A 21874-nucleotide genomic window follows, 5' to 3' on the forward strand; every position below is an offset into this window, starting at 1 on the left:
ATATTTATTTGACATCCAACTCTCTCTGCAGAACAGACAGTCACTGCTGGCCACGCAGCCAAACACAGTCCTTCACCCAGATTTATTTATTTTTCCTTCTTGCTTTTACGCTACACATCGCTGCTTGTTGACATGCATTTTTGGACGTAGTATAGTTAAACCCCGTCACTTCTCGAGTGTGTTTTCATGACAGAACGTAGTTTGAGAGACCAGATAGACTCATCTGTGATTCCTCCTGATGGTAAGTCGTGTAGTGTGAAAACCACAACGGCTTATAAGTTTCCCGATTACAAGAGGCCAGTTGTGTAGTAGTGTGAACTGTACAGTGATCTAAACAACTTGAAAGTCGTGTAGTGTGAACTTGGCATAAGTGAAACAGTATCAGCCAGTGTTACGATGTTTTAGTATTTATTTATTAGGATTTAACATCATATTTTACACACTTAGGTTACATTCATGACTAGATAGGTAGCTACTGGTCACACAAGCTTCATCAGTTCACAGGACAGGACAGGGATTTTGATTTGGAAGGATGGATAGATGGATGGATTATTTAATATTTAATATGCTCACTTGCATGTCTTTGGACTGTGTAAACCGGAGATCCCGAAGGAAACCCACACAGACACAGGGAGAACATGCAAGTTCTACACAGAAAAGACCCTGACCACTCCACCTGGGGATCGAACCCAGGACCTTCTTGCTGTGAGGCGACAGGGCTAGCCATTGTGCCTCCCAGTTTGTGTTTCAGTGTAAAATCCGTTAGGCCTACGCTAAAAGGCCTCCGGTCTCGGGGGAACCTTTACCTTGAGTTTAATATTTCTGGGTAGCTTCAACTCACCGCGACCCTGACCAAGATAAAACATTTAGAGAAGATTAATGAATGGATGAAACGTCCCAATCGTGCTCTTCCACGTGTTATTATGTGGGGCGGATCAACAGTTGCTATAGTAACTGTTTCTGAAGTTCCGCCGTTAGCCGGTAAGCTATGAGCAGACTGTGGCGCTCCGGTGGGGGCGGGATTTAACGACTCAATCCAAAATGGCGGCTGCCTTCATTGAAAGGTACAGTAATGAAGATTTGAATTGTCGGTTATTTGATTTGACGTTATTTGTTGTGAGGTATTTGATTTTTGTGCGTATCGATCAATCTAAGGTCGTGTTTAAAATAGTATCAAAATTGTGTAGGTATAAAATATGGCGGTTTTTAATGGATAAGCCGCTGTCCGGTGAATGCGTGGCTTTGGAAATGCTAACGGATGAATTAGCTAGCGTGAAGCTACAGATTAGTTAAATGTTTGACATTGGACTGTATTTGCACATGTTGTTGTTGGGAAGCGTTTACACTTACATTAAATTGCTTAAGTGCAAATTGTCAGGCCTGTTATCTTCAGTGGCTTAGATTGTCATGTCAGTGGCACCGGAAACTGGGGAACTGAACTGCAGAGCTTCTTCTTTAAGATTCACTGTACGCTTGTAAGATTCATCAGATTATTACATATTTGCATCTGAAAGTAAATGTACCTTTTATTTACATGAAGATAGGATGTCATGTCATCCCGAGCATGTGTGGTCATGTAATCCTGTAATTGTTCTGGCTGTTCAACACTAAAAACAGCAGTGTAAATTCCGGCTTATGTTTTTCATTAAGCTGTTTATTACATCCATCTTGTCTCTTGTCATGGTTGCACGAAAACAACAGGATTTGCTGTAAATGTCTTGTAACCCGTACAGAAGGGATTGGCACGATGGTGTGGCCTGCATTTTTGTACCGTAGGCTTGTGATGACTAATATTGCTTTATTTTAAATCTATTTGTGTAGAGATTTTATCAACAGGCATTGTTTTTAAGCGAATTTACACAATCCAGGTCTTAAAAATCGGACCTGGTAAGCTAGCCAGTGTCAAAAGTGCATGAAAAATATGTAAGAAAGAAGGAAGACCCATTAGTGTGGATTACTTTAGTTGTTTCTGAACCAAAACTTTATTTATTTATTAGGATTTTAACGTCATGTTTTACACTTTGGTTACATTCATGACAGAAACGGTAGATATTCGTTACACAAGATTCATCAGTTCACAAGTTCAATGTCAAACACAGTCATGGACAAATTTAGTATCTCCATTTCATCTCACTTGCATGTCTTTGGACTGTGGGAGGAAACCCACACAAACACGGGGAGAACATGCAAACTTCACCCCACCGTGCTGCCCAACCTAGACGTTAAAGAGTATTTTCTGTCATGTAGAAACATCTTCAGCAGCAGTACCCGATTGTGTACTGGTTGTCCAGAGGGAGGGAGGGAGGGATGGATGGATGGATACTTTATTGATCTAGAAGGGAATTAAAGATTGCTTAAAAATGGTTGGTTAGTGGCTGGCCAAATGTTGAATGTGTAAAAAACATGCAAATAGCAGTATAAGCAGTATTAGGTGTTTATTCAAGGATATTGAAGAAAATGATGTTTTGGCACTAATGTAATTTTGTGTTTTACAAGCTGTATAAAATGGTCAACCTCCAAATCAACACAATAATAGAAGTAACTGTGATTGTAATGCCATTTATTGATGCCAGGGCTTTCTATTACATGTAATGTTTAGTGCCTTGGAACCAATTCCAAACATGACAGGTTCATTTAACATTTAATAAAGGACTGTTTTATAAAAGAAAAATAGGATTTGGTAAAAGTTCTGCTCATTTAACATTTATTAAAGAACTGTGTTATAAAAAAAGAAACTATAGAATAAAGTACAAGGTTTTTGCCTCTAATGATGCATGGAAATGGCTTCACTGAAAAAAACATGAAGCATCTTGAGATGGAGGTGTGTCACTTATATTGTCAGAGCATTTAAATTACAAAAAGACAAAAAGTTCTGTGGTTGCAGTTTAAACTTGTAATTCAGGTTTCTGTAGAACGTGTCCAGTTTTGTCTTTTGATCTTTATATCTAAGTACAGTAGAATGTTCTGGAATTATAAATGACAGCTGTTGGGGGCAAATCTTTATGCCTGGTTTAACAGGTGTAATTGAATGGTGGGATATTTTAATTGATGATAAAAATCAATGAATCTCAATCATTATTTTGAACTTAGTCTTTTGAAACAACAAACTTCAACTTTTTTTAAGACCAAGATTAAGTCCTTTCATACGGAAGTGGATTGCTGCCACACAGTTAAAAAATAATACAGTCAGTATGTCGTTATAACGAGAAAAGGATGTCGTTATAACGAGGAAAGTATGTCGTTGTAACGAGAAAGTATGTCGTTACAACGAGAAAAGTATGTCGTTATAACAAGAAAGTACGTCGTTATAACGAGAAAAGGATGTCGCTATAACGAGAAAGGATGTCGTTATAACGAGAAAAGGATGTCGTTATAACAAGAAAGTATGTTGTTAAAACGAGAAAAGATGTCGTTATAACGAGAAAAGATGTCGTTATAACGAGAAAATGATGTCGTTAAAACAAAAAAAGTATGTCGTTATAACGAGAAAAGTTCATTACCTTAAATGCTGCATAGCTGACGAAAGTGTATCCGCTGATGGAGAGACAGCTTGCACACATGCAGGATGCTGTAGCTTGTGTAACCTTGCAGCTTGCCATACCGATCAAGATTCTCCTTTAGGAAGAGTGCAACAATGTCTAAACTTAGTTCAATATTCAACATTTGTCTGACATTCGGCATTCCGATCTAAATAAGTGGTTGAAAAAACATCTAAGACCTACTTATTTTATGATTTCTTACACAAATGAAAATAGTCAACATACTACAAAAACAATTTTATGTTAATTTTAAGATTACTTCTATTTATCTAAAGAAAGGTTATAATGAAACCGTTTATTAAGCTCCCACTTCATCTGAGTTAGGGACCGTCATAAAACTAACTGAGAAACGTAGGAAACATTTACTCTGCACTTACCCAGACAAATAAATCCATTTAAATCTTGTATGATTTGATGAATTAATGACAAACAATTTTTACACAAACACATCAATGTTTCTCACCTACTACACAAACCTTAATTTTTGAAATAGCATAGTATTTATTTTACATTACATTTAAATAAAGATCAATAAATCTGTAATACATTTATTTGAAATATACAAATTATATTTCCAAAAATACAAATCATACAAGATTTATGATAATACACAAGCCCTGTACAAGAAGGGCCAAAGTAGACTCTATCTGTTGAGAAGGCTCGGCTCTTTTGGAATACAGGGGGCCCTTCTCAGCTCTTTTTATGACTCGGTGGTGGCATCGGCCATTTTCTATGGTGTTGTCTGCTGGGGCAGCAGCATGACAGCAGCAGACAGGAAGAAACTGGATAAACTGATTAGAAAGGCGAGTTCTAACCTGGGCTGCACCCTGGACTCGGTGGAAGCAGTGGGGGAGAGAAGGATGATGGCCAAGCTGTCATCCTTAATGGAGAGCACTGATCACCCACTGCATGAAACTGTGACTGCACTGGGCAGCTCCTTTAGCGACAGGCTTCTTCACCCGCGTTGTTCAAAGGAGAGATATCGCAGCTCCTTTCTTCCTTCTGCTGTCAGGCTATACAACCAGCACCGTCCCAAACGTAGACAATTACCATCACAATAATTCACTTGGTTTTTAGTACTTCTCTGTGCAATTACTTTTAAATTATGTGCAATACTTGCTGTACCTGCTGTACTTTGTGCAATATTTTTTAATAACTGTGCATTTGGTTAACTTCCTTCATAAATACTGTTTATATTTTTGTAATTTTTACTTTTGTAATTTTTTTGTAACTTTGCACTTTACTGCTGTACTTTGTGCAATATTTCTAATAACTGCAATATTTGGTTTAACTTCCTCTATAAATACTGTTTATATTTTTGTAATTTTTACATATTCTTACTATTTAGTATATGTGTACATACGTGTAAACATTTTGTAATTTTCTATTTTTTGTATTCTTGAAAGCTGCTGTAACACTACAAATTTCCCCCTGTGGGATAATAAAAGGCTATCTTATCTTATCTTATCTTATTTAAAAGGATTTATTCTCGTTATAACGACATACTTTCTCGTTTTAACGACATACTGACGGCTTTTTTTTTTTATGTGTGTGGCAGCAATACGCTTCCGTACTTTCATATAGGATTGGCTTATTTATTGAGGTATGTCAAGGTTTAAGAAATTGTTGTGTTCTTTTTCTTTTGATAGGAAAATTGTCTCTAATGTCTCTAACTGTTTCTATATTTTTTTCTTTTTTAGAATGGGGCTGCTGTTTGGTATATGCATCTATTTGCTTTTTGGCAGCACCTTGGCTGTGGATCGGGGGAACTTCAAAACCTGCGATCAGAGTGCCTTTTGCAAGTAAGTGATGCCCATTAATGATGTGTTTAGGGTAATGTTTTGCAAAATTACACCTGGCAAAAGATCACTTTACATTCTCCCTCCTTTTACCCTATTTTACTAATTTTTATATATATTTTTTTTATAATAAAAACAAGTAATATTCTTATTTTATATTGTTGTATGTGCTCAAGTCTTATTATTGCACATGCCAGACAAACTCCGACTCCTGTCTTTACTTTGCATCATTCATGTTGTCAGATATTAAATAATCTGATACTAATTTTGTCTTTCAGCTTTATCAATATGATTACCATAATCAAATAGAGTCTGTATTCAATTAATTAACATAACTGTAATTGTCCCTTATTAGACTACAAATACAGGACCACTAATAGCGTATTCTGTACTAGTGCATTAATCATAATCATTATTATACCTTTACATTCGACCAGACCTTCAAAATCATTAGCTAAAATGTTCTGTTTTACCAGGCGTCAGAGGGCAATGAAGCCGGGTCAGTCTCCGTACCGAGCTTTACTGGATACTCTGGAGCTGAGCGACTCCAGACTTACTTTGCAGCTCATTAATGACAACAACAAGGTTTGTTTAATTTAAAATAACTGTTTCATCCTTTGTGAAATTATGTAACCTACAGTGTATTGATAGGGTATTTTTCTAAACACGTAGTCCTCAAGCAGCACAGTTTTAGTTTTGTTTTCCTAACTACAAGCTTCTTATCAGTTGTTACGCTGTCTGTCCCCAATGGCAGGTACACTTGCTGTTGGAGCTGTACAGGCTGCAGGGAAACATCACTCGTGTAAAAATAAATGAGCTGAAACCCCTGAAGCCTCGTTATGAGGTGCCAGACGTGTTGGTGGGGGATCCTTCCACTCAGCCGTAAGTATCATCCAGAGATTGACTGCACTTATGAATGCATGTAAGGTGACAGTGAATACTTTATACATGTTGGTGTTTGTATCAGGTTGTCCGTGCTGTCTAAGGATGATAACGGCATGGTGCTGTCTCTGGGAGCAGAAAGCCAGAGGTTGATAGTTAGTGCTCGCCCGTTCAGGCTGGACATCATGGAGGGACCTGAATTGCTGCTCTCGCTCAACTCTCGTGGCCTTCTGGCTTTTGAGCATCTACGGCTACGTAAAGACACGTACGTTTTCCCTCTGGTCTTTCTTTCTTTGACTGTCCAGACTGATGCTCTTTCTCTTGTACATTACATTTTAAAGGCACAGTTAGAAAATGGGAAAAGAAAACGACTTGTGGACTGTTTGGTTTTGTTTTATTGGTTAAATGTTTAGTATGGTTGGTTTTGTTTTTGGTTTGCATTTTTTGGCTATTTAATTTTAGGAAATGGACAAAGGCGTAGAGGTTGCAGATTTAAAATAGGTGAACATTGGACTGACAGCTGAGGTGAAAGTTTTATAAATAAACTGAACTACAGACCCTATAAATGTCTGCAAGTATACATTTCAGGCTAAGATAATAAATGGCACAATGCTGTAATGTGCTTGTTATAAGGGCAGTGTTAGTTCAGCAGTTAAGGTACTGGACTATTGACCTAAAGGTTGCTGGATCAAGCCCAGCCACTGCCAAGTTGACAATGGTGGCTCCCTGAGCAAGGCCTTTAATCCACTATTGCTTGCATTGTATTAGAGCACAATTGTAAGTTTCTCTGGATAACTTGCACCTGCTAAATGCCATAAATATAAAGCCTTTATATAAAGCCACAGCTTTTTAAAAAAGTGTTATGACTAAGGCCCTACGATGGATTGTCGTCCTGCATTCACCCAGTGATTTTGGGGAAGCCGGACCAACACTGACCAGGATAAAGCAGTGGTAAAACATAAAAATGAAAGAAGGAGTGAATAAACATTTCAGCTTGATGAGCTAAACCTTGTCACATTTCTTTATTTCTGTTACTCACTGAGTTATTGCTTTAACTTGACCCTGTTCCTGGACCCACTCTAGTCATGTTGTAATGTCATGTGACTTACTTTCACACATAGCCAAATTCAGCAGGATAAAAAAAAAAAAAAAAACAGACAGAAATGCACTTCAGACAGAAATGCACTATTGTACAAAAGGAAAAAATTGATGCACTTTTCTTTTCTTCAAAATTCTTCAGAATTATTGCAATGATTTCCATTTAAACGTTGTTCTGTTTTGTGTTTGTTTATTGTGCTCATTCCTCACAGTCAAGCAGATCCGGAGGGTGCAGAAGTGAAAGAGAATACAGATGGAGAGGAGCAGCAGGACGAGGAGAAAAAAGTGAGTATAATGGCGGGTTTATGTTTTTAGTTAATTAATTTAATCATGTTTAATTGCTTTTCATATTTAACTAGGGAGTTGTCAGTAAGTAAACATGAAGTGCTTTAAAAAGTGTTAAGTACAACTGTCATTTATAGTTTAGGTTTTTTAGTTTCATCCTCACTTAGTTTTCTATCATAAATACAGGTCACTACTTTTAAAAGTCAAATCCATGTCCTGTTTAGCATTGATAAGTTTATACCCTGCCATTTCCTCTTGAATACACCTCTCTTTCTACTCAGACATTACCACATGCTTGTCTTTGTGCCAGCAGGAAGAAGATGGAGGAAAAGATAATGAAGATGGCTTGTGGGAAGAGACTTTTAAGTCGCACACAGACAGTAAACCCAACGGTATGTAAGCTTGGCTAGTTTGCCAGTGTTTTAGTAAATTGAAAAGTATTTCTGTAGCTTAGAGTTCCTTGGACATTCCCCCTTTATCTCCCAATAAAATTATTATTAATTCCTGATGGTAAATCCACTGCTGTTTGGACAACCCCCAGTCTGATCAAGGAGAGGCGGATCACCACCCTCCCCGAACCAGTCCCAGAGATCTTGTATTGCAGTGGCAGTGGGAAGAGTCCCTGTCTGACCTTCCCTACATCAAACATGGCCAATTTGTGTGAATTGTGCGGAGATTCAGATTTGCAAGCCAGCTTGAACACTCTGCAGTGTTATGCTAGCAAGTTAGACTTCTTCTGAGCGCCCCACTTTTTTTTTCTTTGGGAGAAGTAACAGAATTTACAAGAGCAGTGGTATTGAGTATTTTGTCATGCTATTCCTGTTTTCCACTGCTTAAAAACTAAGTGATCGAGATTTAAATTAGTTTGCATATTGAAGGGCGCTGTCAGGGATTTACATCTAGATTTGAATGTAAAGGCACGATGTCCTTCCTCTTTGTACGAGTCATTTAAAGTGAAAAACAAATTGCGCTATTTAATTTGTTTAATCCGAATGTAAAAAACTAAAGCTTTCCCCCCCCCCAGGCCCTACATCGATTAGTTTAGACTTTTCTTTGCCTGGAGTGGAACATGTATACGGCATACCAGAACATGCGGACAGTCTCAAACTCAAAACAACAGAGTAAGTATGCACTTTGACAGTGCTAAAGTTTCATCAAATACACCTAAATAATTAATTAATAAAATAAATTGTGTGTGTTCATTCATATTAATATTGCTTTTGCTTCTCTGGCGTAGTGCGGGAGACCCCTACAGGTTATATAATCTGGACGTGTTTCAGTATGAACTCTATAATCCTATGGCTTTATATGGATCAGTGCCAGTAATGCTGGCTCATAATGCGCAGAGAACAATGGGCATCTTCTGGCTTAATGCTGCTGAGACCTGGGTGGACATCAGCTCCAATACTGCTGGCAAAGTAAGGATACACAAAAACCTGGATTTATCTTTACGTAGGTTACATAAAAATGTATGAAAATGTTCAATGTCTGCTTTTGGAGGTGTGCTGTTTTCCTGTCATGCTAACCCATCATGTGGTGTTAGAGTTGGTCATGTTGGAATTGTCCCAGTTTGAGTATACCCAGTTAACTTAAACTTTTGTCTCTTGTCACTTGCATAACGCCATCAAGCTACCAGATGCTTCTTTACCCCAGCCAGCGGCTGATTCCTAAATTTTCTTGATGCGTTTGACGTATCAAACTATTCGTTTTCCATCGCAGCTTGTTCTTATACCTCATTTGACAGCTGTAACAGTGGCTAGGCGATAATTCCCATCTGATTTGGGTCCCTGCTGTGATTGGCCTTTGCATTAGACCGCTGTTCTACCTGAGTGTACAGGGTGCATTTTTAAATGGATTTAAGTAGATTTTAATCACAATTGAACTGTTAAATGTATTTGCATTTGTTATGTTGTTCCTCTTTTGGTTATGTGATTCCTTTCAAAGCCTTTCATCTTCAAATTCTTTGTTCTATCTCTCTGCTTGCTGCAGACAGTGTTCGGGAAGATGCTGGACTTTGTTCAGGGCTCCAGTGAGACTCCTCAGACTGATGTGCGCTGGATTTCTGAGAGTGGCATCATCGATGTCTTTATCATGCTCGGACCAAAACCCTCTGACGTATTCACTCAGTACGCCTCACTTACAGGTAAACACATCTTGTGCGTTCTTTTAACACTGTAGTGCACTTGGGTATTATAACCATTTTTGCATTGCACATAGCTGCATTGTTAAATAAACAGTATTCAAATATCTTTCAATCATCAAGCGCTTTATCCTGGTCAGAGTCAATGTGGGTTGATTTCCACAAGAAACACAGGGCACAAATCTCATAACACCTTCAAAAATTCAGCTAGAAAAATGCAGTGACCAGGTGGCATACACTAGATGGGAGAAGAGCCCCCAACTGTGTGAGACCTGCCAAATTTTCATCCAACATATCCTAATCAACTGCCCCAGATGCCTACAAGAGCACCAAAACCTATCCATCCCGCAAACAATGAAAGACATATTCAATCAAGCCAAACAGGAACAGTACTCAAGCTGAAAACGTACATCTAAAGACCAGTAAAACAAAATAATAGTTGACAGAGACTATAGACTAATGTCTTAAAAAGAAAATCCTGAACGTTTAGGATTGACATGGTGTTAAACATCCAAATAAACAAACAGAACCGGCAGGTCGGGCGCCTATACAGACATGATTGGCTTGTCCGAGGGTGGGAAAACCAAAGGGGATTCCTCATAACTGCTGCAGTTATGCTCTCTGCTGGGAGATCAGTGGTGCCTGCACAGAGATGGGGGGTAATGGAGATTGGTGCTCGACTCTCTGTTTGTGATACAGCTTTCATTTAAACCCGTCTTGCTTAGTGAAGTGAAAAAGAAGTCGTCGGCTACTGCACACGTGTCGTTGGGAGTGTGTGATAGTCAGTAATATGGGTCTGCAGCAGAGAGAGTGAAATGTGATGGGGTAATTGGATATGACTAGATTTTGAGAAAAAATGGGAAAATGCCTAAAATTAATAAATAAAATCAGAGAATTTACAATTTAAAAATACATGATAGGTTTGATCTTTGTTCGCAGCTGGTGCAATGCTGTATTGACCATTACAAAACATCACAAATATTGATATATTACAATATGATACTCAAATATCTAAATATGCTATGCACTAAATATGCTACTATTAATTTTATGTAAAAAATAATTTGCAGTCAATAGCAAGCTTAGCTTTGTTAAATACAAAACTGTATACCTGCTTGAAGGTCTGTGTATAAGTATATGCACTACTCTAGGCAAATAATACTTTCGTAAAAACCCACAATTAGTGTAACATTTTGTACCCACAGTGTATTTACCAATATGTGCTTACAAACCAGTGATGGTTGTCTTTTTGCAGTGGAAAACGACCTTTCCTGTGTATTAAACTCTGCTTTATTGCCTGTTCAGGCACACAGGCCTTTCCTCCTCAGGCTGCTCTTGCCTACCACCAGTGCCGTTGGAACTATAATGACCAGGATGATGTGAAGGCTGTGGACCAGGGCTTTGATGAGCACGACATACCGTACGACTTCATCTGGTTGGACATTGAGCACACAGATGGCAAACGCTACTTCACCTGGGACCCCCATAAGTTCTCTCAGCCCAAAGAGATGCTGCAAAACATCATGGACAAGAGGCGCAAGGTCAGTCAGTGCTGGGTACTACATACCTGTTTAGTGAAGGTATAACCCACTAAACCTGGAGCAAGAGTTAAAATTTGTTAAATATGGGGAATGTAATTTCTCTTAGAAGCTCATTTAGTGGTAAAAAGCAGCTTTTTATGGTCAGTCCACATTAGAAATTACAGATTTAAGGAATGTAATAATTTAGGGGTCCTTGCAGAGCTACCAACCTGGCTTGGCGTTCACAAAAACACAATTTGCTGTGTTTGATGGAGGAAAGGTTGCAAGGGATCTCTTCCTGCTTCCTCTGCAATATTCGAGTAAGAGGAAGGGTCACATGGAGCTTAGCGTGGCTCACCATACATGATTTGGCTTTGTGTGGGAACCCAACACTGGCAGGTGATAAGAAGCAGCTGCTGATCGGACACGTGTCTGAAGAGGCGTGTGTTGATTCGGCTGTCTTGATCAGATCAGGGTTGTGCAAGAGGCAGCGGATACATAATCGAGAATGGGAAATGACTATATTTTGAAATGAAGGGGGGGGAATAAAAAAAGCATAGCCTGACTGTTATGCTGTTTTTGCCAGATGGTGACCATTGTAGATCCTCACATTAAGATAGACAGCGGATACAAGATTCACAATGAGATAAGTGCCAAAAACTTCTACGTCAAAAACAAAGACGGCAGAGACTACGAAGGATGGTGCTGGCCAGGTAAGATTGAAGTCTACAATGTACTTTTTTTATTAATTGAATTAAGCAGTGGTGTAACAATACACACAACAATTATGAGATACATCAATACGAAATTAGTATTGCAACTATATATTTTTCTCAGTGTGATTCAATACTAAAGAAAATACTGTAATAAGATAAAATACCACATGCCCAGGTGGCGCAGCGGGATATTCCGCCGGCAGACAAAATTGGCCACTAGTCTGCTATGTGGGAAAAGACTGGACTAAAAAATGGGTGGGGTCTTCAACACACTGTAAGAACTTTGGTTAGTAGCCCGAGGCGCCTATACAGAGGTGGAGAAATGTTTTCCCCGTGTCTGTGTGGGTTTCCTCCGGGTGCTCCGGTTTCCTCCCACAGTCCAAAGACGTGCAAGTGAGGTGAATTGGAGACAATAAATTGTCCAGGACTGTGTTCTATATAACCTTGTGAACTGATGAACCTTGTGTAATGAGTAACTACCGTTCCCGTCATGAATGTAACCAAAAGTGTAAAATATGCTGTTAAAATCCTAATAAACAAACAAACCCTCCTTGGACACAATTGGGGTCCCCAGCCACGAAGACTAATTGGCTGGGCCATTTTTATATTTTAGCAGACCTTTTTTGGTGGTGCTTGGATTACATCTGACCATTCAGAAAAATCTGCTGTAAGAATATTCTAATAGGTCATGTTTGCTATGTCTTGTGGGGCAGGTGAGATAAAGCTGTTTTTGAAAATAGAATGAAAAATATAAACAGGAATGTATACATTTAACTGGCAAACAATTCTATATGTTTGTGATTAATTACTTTAGTATCTTTGTCTCATGCACACTTTTTTGTTCCTCTTACCAGGAAACGCTGGTTACCCTGACTTTACGAATCCAGAGATGAGAGCTTGGTGGGCCAGTATGTTTGCATACGATCAGTATGAGGTAAGCATTCCTCTGAGCATTGCATTACTGTCACCGATTTGTGTTATGTCACTTCCTGTGTGTGGGAGATTTCTCACTTAAACACCTAATGTTTTCTCTTAATATTTGTCCTCTTTTTTCAGGGTACGCTGGAGAACTTGTACACTTGGAACGATATGAACGAGCCATCTGTGTTTAACGGTCCAGAGGTCTCCATGTACAAAGATGCAGTGCATGGCAACTGGGAGCACAGGGATGTGCACAACCTCTATGGTTTCTATGTGGTGAGGCATCTTTTAAGCTATGTGTTTGAGAAGATCTACAGAACCTGCATTGATTTCCCGACCCTGAATGTCGATTTGTTTTTTCTGGGAGACACATTTCCCAAATTCACAATAATTTCTTGCTTTTCTTCTAAACAGCAAATGGCTACAGCTGAAGGTCTGGTTCAGAGGTCTGGAGGAACGGAAAGGCCTTTTGTTCTCACCAGATCGGTCTTTGCTGGTTCCCAGAGATTTGGTAAGCACTGAGAACTTCCTCATGAACATTAGGGAACACAATTTAGAATACAGATCACAATAACTAAGCTGTTTACTTGGCACTAACAATGTTATATTAATTTTACTTCATGTGGCTCATGGCCTTTCCTAACAGTAAGTCTCCATTCACATGATGCGCGGCAAAACCTCTGCGATTGTTTCCTATGGCGTGATTTGCCGTTTTTACTGCTTTACTACTGAGCTTAAAGTTCAATATGGTTGAACTTTGCCCCAGTTTGCCACTAAACGTTTCACAGCCAAAGAATATGTAGAAAGAAGTGAAGCACAGACATGGTGGAGAGAAACTGATTCTCATCATTTTACAAAATGCTGCACTATTTAATTCAGCCTCAAATTCGAACCACTGCTTTGAGAGAAAAACTAATAAACGACTAATAAACTGTGAAGACCAGGTTTGCATTTTTGATTTCATGTTTCCACATCCTGGAATCATTTGTCGTGACTCTGTAGCCCTTCAATATGATGTAATTGTTCCTTAGATTAATGAAATGATGAGCAATGACAAAGCTTTTGTGTAAAATACATTTCATACAAAACTGACAGTTTTGAACTAACTGTCCACCAGTATATTCAACAGTGTTTAATATTTCAGGCTTGGTGCTAAGGTGTTTTTGCGGCATATCTTAGGAACGGCTTAAATGCTGCTTTAAGCGACAATATGCGCCCAGCCTCATGGTGATCAAAGCACTTAAGGCCTAGAATAGGACACCCTTACAGCACAGTTTGTGTGTGCAGGTGCTGTGTGGACTGGAGATAATGCAGCCGAGTGGGACCACCTGAAGATCTCTATCCCCATGTGTCTGAGCCTGAGCCTGGTGGGCCTTTCTTTCTGTGGAGGTCAGTTCAACATTTAAACATGATACTTAACTAGTCCTTATTCCATTAGTCCATATACTATTAGACATGGACACATGAAAATATTGCAAGAATTTATTTTGCATTATTGATTAGCTAGGTGTTAGTAAGGAGTGTCACAGCTGTGGTTTTGTGGGATTCACAAAAGAGTAAAGTTTAATCAACTGCCTTGATATACTTGAGGTGGAGCTTGGGTGGTGCAACTCTGGGATGCAAATCTGATCTTATTAGTCTGCAGTAAAAGTCAAATACAGAGGTTGCTCACAGTTTGCCTTTGATTTTAATAGAATGGGTCCAAACAGTTCGTGACATTGGTGGTATTTTTGACCTTCTATCATAGCAAAGTTTCAGCTTTAATTTGGTGTTATGGCTCCCAAACTCTGGAACTCACTACTGCAAGAAATGTAACATCAGAACATTCAAGTCTTTCAAATATTTTCACACAGTCCTGTACTCCTAATTCTGCTCTGGTGTAAAATTTGTATGTTCAAACATTGTAAGATGCTTTTGAGCTTGTGCTTATAATTGTTTTTTCCTGTTATTTCTCTCCATCCTTAGCTGATGTTGGTGGTTTCTTTAAAAACCCCAGTACTGAGCTGCTGGTACGTTGGTACCAGACTGGTGCGTACCAGCCATTTTTCCGTGCACATGCTCACTTAGACACCACCAGGCGGGAGCCATGGTTGTTTGGCCCTGAGAACACTGCTCTCATGCGTGATGTCGTCCGCCAACGTTATGCACTCCTGCCATACTGGTACCAGCAGTTCTATCATGCATACAAGAGTGGACAGCCTGTAATGAGGTAAGAAGGAGCTCCTCTGTCTTTGTTTTCAGAAGGGTGGCTGTTGGTAAAGCTAAAGATCACATAGAGGTCACTCTATTTCAATACATGAAAAGATTATATTATATAAGATTAGATATATATTTCGTGTTGTGTATAATATCTGTTTATATTAGGGCTGTCGAAGTTAACGCGATAATAACGCATTAACGCAATCTCAATTTAACGCGATTAAAAATAATAGTGCCGTTAACGCAAATTCTAGTTCATGTTGAGACTTGACTGGTAGAACCAACGTTTTAATGTCGGACTTGCCACCGTTGTTCATTTGCGGTTTGTTAAAGTAATATAACTGAGCGTCGTAGGGATGCACTTGCATAATAAAGAAATAAATACACGGTATATTCACAAGTTGTCGGGAGCAAAACACTTTATTAACTTAATCTGTTACGGCACTGAATACCGGAGTCAAGCACGCTAGTCCATGAACTATGGAAGCCCCAAAAGGGTCAAAACACACTCACTTCGTGTAGAAACGTCCACTTTTCACATTTCACTTAAAAAACCTTGTTTTCTATAACATTTACACAGATTTTATTTAATGCGATTAATCGCGATTAACTATATGAAATTCTGAGATTAATCGCGATTAAATTTTTTAATCGTTTGACAGCCCTAGTTTATATACATGGTATTGTCCAGATTATAAACATCTGCTTTGTTGTTATAACTTGTTGAACTTTTCTATCTTTACTCTGTTGTGTTTTAGGCCTCTGTGGGTTGAGTATCCTAAGGATGCAGCTACTTTTACAATTGATGATGAGTTTCTGATCGGTGAGCTTATAATATATTTACTGTACTGAATGTAGTTTCAGAATTAGGGATATGAATTCTATAAAAAAAAATTATTCAACATTATAACTATGCATTCTAGCAACCAGATTTTAGACCTTTAGTAAATGCAAATCAGCTTTATGTGACAGTAACATAGTAATATGAGCGTAAGTTGCATGAACAATGCTAACTCAACATTAATAATGTGCATTTTATACAAAGTCAGTAGCTTGCGGGCGGCACAGTGGCTAAATGGGTAGCGCTGTCGCCTCACAGCAGTTGACAGCAAGCAGGTCCTGGGTTTGATCCCCAGGTAGGGTGGTCTGGGTCCTTTCTGTGTGGAATTTGCATGTTCTACCCGTGTCTGCTAGGTTTCTTCCGGGTGCTCTGGTTTCCTCCCACAGTCCAGTGGGACGTGCCAGTGAGGTGAATTGGAGATACTAAATTGTCCATGACTATGTTTAACATTAAAACTTGTGATGAATCTTGTGTAACGAATAACTACTGTTTCTCTCATGAATGTAACCAAAGTGTGTAAAACATGATCATTAAATTAAAGTTAAATAAAGCATTTACATTCTTGTTCTAATTTTTGGATAGGATAATGAATATCTTTGTCTTATTCAGGGCGAGATTTGCTGGTCCACCCGGTCACTGAGGAGGGAGCACGAGGGGTCACAGCCTACCTGCCTGGAACAGATGAGGTTAGTTATAAAATACAATAGCAGATGTATATCTGAATGGATAAAAAGAAACGGAATACAATTGTGGAGCTACTCATTCAAAGTCCTTACTTGAACTTAGCAGTGGTGCTGTAGCAGGACCTAAAATGAGCTCTTCATGCTTGAAAGCTTACAGTGTGTCTGATTAAAAGACGTTCCACAAAGAAAAGTGGGACCAAATCCTTCTATAGTGATTATTTCTATGCATAATCAATGATGGTATGCTCTTATAAGCCGCAGATATAATAGATGAATAATAAATTACGGCCGCTTGGGTGGCGCAGTGGTCTAACACGCTAGCACACCACTGCAGAGTGTTCAAACCTGCAATTGTTTATGGAGAGCAGGTCAGACAGGGTCTTTTTTTATTTTTACTTTGCATTTTTCCCCTATTTTCCTCCCAGTCTAGTCATATCCAATTACCCGATTGCATTACACTTTCCCTCTACTGATGTTGACCTCCACTCCTGACCAAGGAGAGCCGAGACTAACACAGGCTGTCTTCCACACGTGTGCAGTAGCCGGTTGCATCTTTTCACCTGCATGCTGCGAGTTCATATGTGGATCGGCTCTGGCACCCTCCCTGTGAATGAGCCAATCTTTGTTCATGTAGGTGCCCAGCCTGCCGGTAGCATAGCTGAACTTTGAACCGATGAGGTCGAGAGGTTAGCTCTGGTGTGCTAGTGTGTTTTACTGCTGTGCCACCTAAGCGCCTAGACAGGGTCTCTTTTCACTTCCGTTGCTATATGTGATCTCCGGGACTGGTCCAGGTGCCTGTGTAAGTCAACACTGTCAAGTGTGGGAACCCAACTCTCGCAGAAACACAGGTGTTGGCGAATCAGGGATTGTGCAAGCTTTAAAAATCCGTTTATTTTTTCTAGGTTTGGTATGATGTCCACACATTCCAGAAACACAGTGGTGCTCAAAACCTCTACATCCCGGTCACCATGAGCTCTGTATGTCTCTCTTCCTATTACTCTTTAAAAAAAGAATAAGCAGCCTTTTGTTAATTAATGCTTGAGTTATAAATGTGCTGCCTCTGGTTGGCTTAGATCCCAGTGTTCCAGCGTGGAGGTTCCATAATTCCTAGAAAGGTCAGAGTTAGACGGTCATCCGCATGCATGGAGAATGATCCATACACCCTGTATGTGGCCCTCAGTCCGGAGGTAATACACCGTGCTGCTCATGTTGCATTGCTATGTGTCAAATAACATTCTGTTTGAAAGGTCTGTTTTCATTAACCTGTTTTTCTTCTTCCAGGGAATTGCTGAAGGAGAGCTCTACATAGATGATGGTCACACCTTTGACTTCCAAACAAAGAAACAATTTATTCACCGCAGCCTTACATTCGCCCACAACTCTTTGACATCCAGGTCTCTTCCTCTAAATAAGCTGTTCCATAAATTCTGCTCATATGCTGTTTACTCATGATTTAGTCAAGATGTTCAAGATATTGACTAAGTTATTTGTAATTTCAGAAACTTGTGCCCGGAGTGCAAATTCTTCACTAAATCTTGGATTGAAAAGGTTTTCATATTGGGAGCCAAAAAGCCCAACAAGGTTGTTCTTCAGACAGACGGTATGTTCTATGTCTACGGTTTTTCATGTTTTGTCATTTTGTGCATTTACATAAATTTTTTTGGATTAATATTGACAGTCTTTGTGTTAATAAATAGGCAAAATATGTTAATATTAATTCATACAAAGGTTTTATTAAACAGAAAAACTGCAGTTGGCAATTTTATGCTTCTTTTATTCTATAATACAGTAGAAGTTTCAGCTACAAATTGTCACAAATTGTTCAGCTACATTCTGTCAGTAACAGCTACCTGTGGTGCCCGAGTGGTGCAGCACTGCTGAGATCTCAAACTCTTAAGTTCAAATCTCAGCTCTGCTATTGGCCATTCAATTGGTTGTGTCTGAGGGAGGGCCAAATAGATACCTCATTACTTGATGAGTAATGGAGATCAGTACTTGACTTTCCATATGAGATATTGATCGCTGTGTGAACATGCTGCATGCAGGAGAAAAGAAACGGTTGGCTACTACACGTGTCGGGGGGCGTGTGTTAGGTATGGTTCTCCTCGTTCAGGGTAGGGGTCTGCAGCAGTGGAGGAGATGCAGATGGGTAACAAGTGTTGGCACAGTCATGAGACCAGTTACTTATATCATTATGTAATTATATACAAACCTTTATATATAAACTGTGATCCTAATTCGATCACTGCTGCAAGTATTTCCACTTTTAATCTACTTTAAAATGACAGCAATATTTAATGTATGTATTTGTATGTTTTTGGCTCACTAGTGCCACGAACGGGGACGAGGTGTCTGTTGCTGTGTGATCCAAACCAATTCAAACTATTAAAATGATCTGATTGGAAGGGGAATTATGTGAATAGGAATTTGTCGAACTGTGATTGGTTATTGCCATTGCCACACCTGCAGACTTCGGCTTTGCATAGCTCATGAGAGTTTAACCTCTAATTAACTTCTGGTCACATTGTCATGTCACAGCCTGTGTAAATGCAAAGTCCACACTCAACACGTCTTTCAATAAAAGAGGGCAGCACGGTGGGTAGCACTGTCGCCTTACAGCAAGAAGGTCCTGGGTTCGATCCCCAGGTGGGGCGGTCCGGGTCCTTTCTGTGTGGAGGTTGCATGTTCTCCCCGTGTCTGCGTGGGTTTCCTCCGGGTGCTCCGGTTTCCTTCCACAGTCCAAAGACGTGCAAGTGAGGTGAATTGGAGACACTAAATTGTCCAAGACTGTGTTCGATATAACCTCGTAAACTGATGAACCTTGTGTAATGAGTAACTACCGTTCCTGTCATGAATGTAACTAAAGTGTAAAACATGACGTTAAAATCCTGATGACCAAACAAACTGTCAATAAAAGAGATGAAGCACATGTCTATACTTTGTATGCAAAAAAGCCTAATCAAGCTAATTTAGGTAGCAAAGTGATTGTAAGTATTCATTAATCCAGGGTTATCTGTATGCGCTTTATAGTCCTCCCTTTCTTTGATATTGGTTAAATTATTAGCTTGAGGTTTATCTACACAGTTGAATCATCATACATGCATGGCAGGTGCAGGAAGTTTTTCATTGACCAGTAAAAGTTTTAAAGATTTCTGCTCTCTGTACACCAGGCCAAGCTACTGCTGTAGAGTTTGAGTTTGATGCCTCACTGGCACTGTTGACCCTGCGCAAGCCTGGCATGAACGCTGGAGCAGACTGGACCGTGCTGCTGCAGTAACACACTGGAGAAAACGTGAAGTCTGGTGGTGAAGGTGCAGGATCCAAACACAGTTCAGACATGTGACCAAGACCTGGTGGATTATTAAGACCAACCAAGAGATGATAAACCTACAACCACAAGACTTGAAAAACATGTTTTTTTTGTGAACTTAAACACTGTATTGGAAAAGAATTTAAAAAAAAAACAAGTGGGGAAATCAGGGTTACATAAATATATATGGGGTTAGTTAGGTTTGGGGGTCCAAATGAGTGTAGGGATGTTTTAGGTTTTAAATTTCAGAAAAGAAAAAATTCTTAACTATTTTCTTGTAGTTAATGGAGTTAAATTGTTTAAGATGTTTTCATTTGCCTGTGATTGAAAGGAACAAAGTGTTTTTTTTTTGGTTTTTTTTTTTATCATTTTGATTAAACATTGTATTTTGAAGCCAATTGCTCCCCAGTGAATAATGTGGCCCAGTTGTGTGATTTTTAGGTAGCAGTGTTTGTACAGCTGGCACCCCAAACTAAAATCTGATTTAGGGAGAATTAACCACTGACCTGTTGGGAGATACAATATGCAGTTTCTTTTTTATGATTTTGTTGACTTTTTCCATTTTTTGTATTTCTAGAGCACTTAAATATTTCTGAAGGTGATTAGATATTTTGGGCAAAAAAAAAATCGGTCCCATGTTTACAATTAAGTCACCAACTTTGGCTATGTAGTGATGTGAAGTTTATGGGTTTTCTGTTTTGCTGAGGAGATGCAGACACGGTCTGTAAATTGAGTGATATTGTTCAATATTAATTGATTTTTAATGTACATTCCTACCTTCTCTGCCTATGTGATCACACTAGACTCCCTCCTTGCTTTAGTAAATACCACACATACGCAATGTGATGTTTTAAGGGACTCCAAAAGGAAATATTTGTCTTGATAATTCTCACAGGCTGTGATTGGTTTAATGATATTACGAATGACTCTTTAGCCAAGATGTTAATAAACACACTCTTAAACATGTTGATGTGTCCAAAGGTTTAATGTATGTGTAATTGTCTATGCACTTACCATGATCACAAAAAAATTAAGCTAGGATAGACCAACCACTGTTTTGTAATCCAATGACTTTATGATATACACATATCCAGTCTAAACTAAGCATTTAACATGGTGTTTTTAGGATTGTGTGCGCTCTATAAAGTGTCCAGAAAATAGTTTTACTTTAAATTCTAAAGGAGCACTCGGTGGTGCATATGCGAGGAGGCGGGTGATGGATTGGCATCCTGACCAGGGTATTTCCAGTATTCCCATTGGAACTGGACCTGCTGTGGCCCTCACCAGGGTAAGTTGGTAGATGAAATGAAAATGACTTTTAAAGGCAGTTTGGAACATTTTTTTTTATGCAACCCTGATTTTTGAATTTGTCTTGTTACTCCAAGACATTTCGCATTACCAGCACTTTCAAGTAGCAGGAAAGAAATGTGACACTGATTTGTTGCTTTTAGGAATTAAATCTCCAATAAAGATAACAGTAAGATTTTAAAATAAAATAGGTTTGAATAATTATAGCTATAAATTAAGTTTAGAAATGACAGCATGACTCAATACTGGAACAAATGTTTACTGTCTAATATTCAACAACATAATAAGCTGTTAATAAAGAATCTGCCTGGAGAGAAAAATTTGGTCTTCACAAGCCACCACATGTTAGCACTGGTTTGTGGTGGTATGTTGGACCATTCAGTGTTAACAGTATTTAACACAATTTGTAGCAGGTTGTTTAATGATGTGTAAAAGTAACTCAGCAAAAACTAAGCAAGTGTTTAAGATTGTTGAACTATTACCAATCACTTTTGCAAAACATTCCAGAGTCCTGTGGTATTAAGTACCAGGATATTACCAGCAGGCCCTTTGATATTCTGTATATTGTGAAGTGCATCCTGGTGCCATTTCTTTTTCAGGTAAACAATGTACAAGATATTGAAGAAAGCAGGA

The 21874-nt window shown here is 39.0% G+C and overlaps 1 protein-coding gene across 2 annotated transcripts; it reads left to right on the top strand.

The window, feature by feature from the left end:
- Positions 1–5240: 5240 nt before the first annotated feature.
- ganabb (glucosidase II alpha subunit b) lies at positions 5241–20899 on the top strand. Of its 2 annotated transcripts, none has more exons than XM_063000673.1 (23): positions 5241–5341; positions 5815–5923; positions 6093–6220; positions 6306–6485; positions 7531–7603; positions 7917–7995; positions 8628–8724; positions 8841–9021; positions 9593–9746; positions 11049–11284; positions 11850–11976; positions 12834–12913; positions 13036–13176; positions 13315–13411; positions 14188–14289; positions 14866–15109; positions 15858–15922; positions 16550–16626; positions 17526–17600; positions 17697–17810; positions 17905–18017; positions 18123–18223; positions 19794–20899. In XM_063000673.1, the coding sequence occupies exons 1-23, from the start codon at positions 5241–5243 to the stop codon at positions 19898–19900; spliced, it is 2781 nt and encodes a 926-aa protein (XP_062856743.1). In that variant the 3' UTR covers positions 19901–20899. The 2 variants fall into 2 exon arrangements, with proteins under 2 accessions (XP_062856743.1, XP_062856744.1); XM_063000674.1 differs by having other exon boundaries at positions 5267–5341; positions 7914–7995.
- Positions 20900–21874: the final 975 nt, after the last annotated feature.

The sequence above is a fragment of the Trichomycterus rosablanca genome, chromosome 8 (genome assembly GCF_030014385.1).
Source record: "Trichomycterus rosablanca isolate fTriRos1 chromosome 8, fTriRos1.hap1, whole genome shotgun sequence".
In the NCBI taxonomy this organism is placed as follows: Eukaryota; Metazoa; Chordata; class Actinopteri; order Siluriformes; family Trichomycteridae; genus Trichomycterus; species Trichomycterus rosablanca.

What these genes read in the sequence shown, in the direction of transcription:
- ganabb (XM_063000673.1), top strand. Translation starts at nt 5,241, where the DNA reads ATGGGGCTGCTGTTTGGTATATGCATCTATTTGCTTTTTGGCAGCACC. An exon ending in CTACGGCTACGTAAAGACAC is followed by an intron (nt 6,486 to 7,530) that starts GTACGTTTTCCC and finishes CATTCCTCACAG; the next exon opens with TCAAGCAGATCCGGAGGGTG. An exon ending in AGCAGGACGAGGAGAAAAAA is followed by an intron (nt 7,604 to 7,916) that starts GTGAGTATAATG and finishes TTGTGCCAGCAG; the next exon opens with GAAGAAGATGGAGGAAAAGA.